This window comes from Lepidothrix coronata, unplaced genomic scaffold, assembly GCF_001604755.1.
Source record: "Lepidothrix coronata isolate B3197 unplaced genomic scaffold, Lepidothrix_coronata-1.0 Scaffold23, whole genome shotgun sequence".
NCBI lineage: Eukaryota > Metazoa > Chordata > Aves > Passeriformes > Pipridae > Lepidothrix > Lepidothrix coronata.
The window spans coordinates 7756331-7759813 of record NW_016690203.1 but is presented as its reverse complement, the minus strand read 5'-3'; the positions used below and the strand labels follow the sequence as shown (position 1 = coordinate 7759813).

At 45.9% G+C, this 3483-nt stretch overlaps 1 protein-coding gene across 1 annotated transcript in view; it reads left to right on the top strand.

The window, feature by feature from the left end:
- LOC108494171 (GON-4-like protein) overlaps positions 1-3483 on the top strand; it is a 12009-nt gene that overhangs the window by 5961 nt on the left and 2565 nt on the right. Inside the window, exons 4-5 of the mRNA XM_017808403.1 lie at positions 1862-1870; positions 2788-2820. Coding sequence (XP_017663892.1) covers positions 1862-1870; positions 2788-2820 — 42 coding nt within the window. The remainder of the gene's footprint in view (positions 1-1861; positions 1871-2787; positions 2821-3483) is intronic.

Sequence of the window (3483 nt, the reverse complement as noted above, 5' to 3'; positions counted from 1 at the left end):
GGTGGTTGGGCACTGACCAGGCTCCCCAGGGCTGCCAGAGCTCCAGGAGGGCTTGGACAACACTCTCAGGGACAGGATTTTGGGGTGTCCTGGGCAGGGCCAGGAGCTGGGTTTGGGTGATCCCTGTGGGTCCCTTCCAGCTCAGGGTGTTCCGTGGCTGGTTTGGGGTCTGGGGCCTCCTGAAGGGAGTTTAGAAGCTCTCACATGGTGGAGTCTTGCAGTGGGAAAAAAACCAGTTAAAAGGGTGTAAAAGAGAGTTGGTTGGAGCTGAGCAGCACAGGGTGAGGGCTGGGCAGGGCAGTGAATCCCTCTGTCCAGAGGCTGCTGCCTGGAGGTCCCAGGAGGGCTTTGGAGCCTTTGGCTGAGCTCTGGTTCTTGCTTGGCCGCTGTGCAGGTCGGGCTCAGGTGCTCCTTTGGTTTAAGAGCCCCCTTTAAGCTGTGGGAACAGCTCTGAAGCAGCTCTGGGGTTTCTGCTCTCCCCAGGTGATCCCGACGTGGAACATTTCCCCCATTAAGAAGGCGAACGAGGTGAAGGTGAGTGGGGTCTTCTGGAGGGCTGGAGCAGCTCCTCTCTGGGCTTTGGGCTGTTCCCTCAGTCAGAAATCTCTGCTCTGACCCTGTTAATCCTCCCCATTAAAAGCTTCCCACCCTGGGACAGCAAAAATTCCTGTCGCCCAAAACGTGACAAATCCCCCCCAGGGTTGTTACTTCAATTTTACTTTTTTCTATTTTTGTACTGATTTCTACCTTTTCCCATAAAATATTTGAGCGAATTGAAGAACTTTGCACGGCCTCTGGCTGCTTGTGCACATTTCCCTGTTCAAAGGCAGGACACGGAGCCTTTCTGATGGGATTTAGTGCCTCCCATAAGTGAAGAAATCACTTCTCTTGTGCTGCAGCCACCCCAGTTTGTGGACATTCCCCTGGAGGAGGATGATTCATCTGATGAGGAGTACCAGCCTGATGATGAGGATGAGGATGAGACTGCAGAAGAGGTGAGTGCAGCCTGTGCAGAGGTCTGAGGCAGGAGAGCCCTCTTTATTTTAACACCCGTGAGTCATCCCGGACCTTCTCGTGATGTTCCTTTGTCGCTCTGTTATTAACCTGGCTAAAAAAGAGCCTCTGAGATGTTGGCTGGAGCAGAGTTTGAGGCCCTTCTGCCTGTCTTGCCCTGCAGAGCCTGCTGGAGAGTGATGTGGAGAGCACGGCCTCCTCCCCTCGGGGGGCCAAGAGGTCCCGGGCCCGGCGCTCGTCCGACGAGGAGGGGGGGACCCCCTGCGAGGTAACCCCGGGGGGGAGCCCCTTCCTCCTTCACAACCAACTCACAGGCCTCGTTCCTGATTTATTGGCCCCAAATCCGGGTGCTGGGTGGATTTGGGGTCCCCCTGCCTTGGCTGCTGCGTGGCTAGTGAAGTCCAAAATAAGCCCTTAAAGCTCTTGGAATGGAAACAGTTGTCTCAGGTGATAGTTATTGTCTCAGATAATGGTTATTTTTCTGGTTATTTCTGGGAGGAGTGCGGGGGAGTTGCTGTCTGTGCTTGGCTCAGGAGGAGAAAGTGGGTTTTGTAAAAGCATGAAGGTGTTTCTGGTGACTCTGGACACCAACACCTCAGTGGGAGTGGAAGGTGCAGAGTGATAAGGACCAAGGATCAGCAGAGAAGGGCAAGACAGTGCCTGAGAGCTGACCCTGCAGTCAGAAAGAGCAATGTTGTATTGATAATTCCCCCTTCTGCTCACCATGGGTTTGGATTCTGCCACAATAACTCGCTTATCAGCTCTAGAAATGTTGAGGCTGATACTCAAACCCTCCAAATATCTCCTTTCCTGCGAGTCTTGACGTTATCTCTGTGCTTTCTGAGAGCCAAAGTGAGTGTAACACGAGGAATCCATTTCCTCCTGAGAAGCTTTTCCCTCCTTCCTTCTTGTGCCAGGCCAGGAAAAAAACAACAACGAAAAAAAAAAGAGACTTTATCCTGTCCTTGGAAATCCGTGCTCTAAATCCAACCTTTTAACACCAAGGCCTTTCTGACTAGGTGGAGAAGGTCACTCCTCCTGCTGTGAGGCACATCAGTGCCGAGGTTGTTCCCATGGGGCCTCCACCACCTCCCAAACCCAAGCAGAGCAAGGACAGCACGTTCATGGAGAAGCTGCACGCGGTGGACGAGGAGCTGGCCTCGAGCCCCGTGTGCATGGACTCCTACCAGGTACAGCCCGGGGGGTCACTTGGGCCAAAACTGGGCAGAAATCAGGTGGATTTCTGGTGCTTTCTGCCCCTGCTTTCAGTGCATTCTGCTCTCCTTTAAATCACAAATGGAGCCCTGAGCAGGCTGGGCTGGGGGAGGGTGTCCCCTGTTGGGACAGGGTGATCTTTAAGGTCCCTTTAAGGTCCCAAACCCTTCTGTGGGTCTGTGATCCTGTGGAATTGCATCTCCACAGTGGCTCTGTGGGAGAACAGAAGTAGCTATAGTGTCTATATGTATAAATATATATATAAAATATATATATATTCTATAGATAAAGAAGGAATGTTGTCAGTGACATAGACTTTTAGTTTCTTGTAACTACACTTTGTGTTTGTGCCCACGAGTCTCTCACTGCCTTTATTTTGGCTGTTAATGCACCTCTCTGACATTTACAGCACTAAGGAGAATAGTTCTCCTTTTTGCAAGCAGTCCTGTTGGCTGAGTTGTGTTTTGCAGGAACAGTTTTTACTATTTACTATTAACTGTTTACTATCAGCTCTTTACTAGCTGAGGAAATTGGTTGTCCAGTTTATTGGGAACTGAGCTCAGTTCCAAATTGGAGCTGAGGAAATTGCTTGTCCAATACCATTTACTATGAACTATTTACTATTAACTGTTTACTATTAACTGTTTACTATTAACTGTTTACTATTAACTGTTTACTATTAACTGTTTACTATTAACTGTTTACTATTAACTAACCCTTTACTATTAAGTATCTATTTACTATCAATTGTTTACTATCAACTCTTTACTATCAACTATTTACTATCAACTATTTACTATCAACTCTTTACTATCAACTAACTCTTTACTATCAACTAACTCTTTACTATCAACTAACTCTTTACTCTCAACTCTTTACTCTCAACTCTTTACTCTCAACTATTTACTATAAACTAACTCTTTACTATCGACTCTTTACTATCAGCTCTTTACTATCAACTGTTTTCTCTCAACTATTTACTCTCAACTATTTACTCTCAACTAACTATTTACTATTAACTATTTACTATCAACTAACTATTTACTATTAACTATTTACTATTAACTATTTACTATCAACTAACTATTTACTATCAACTATTTACTATTAACTATTTACTATCAACTATTTACTATTAACTATTTACTATCAACTAACTATTTACTATTAACTATTTACTATTAACTATTTACTATCAACTAACTATTTACTATCAACTATTTACTATTAACTATTTACTATTAACTATTTACT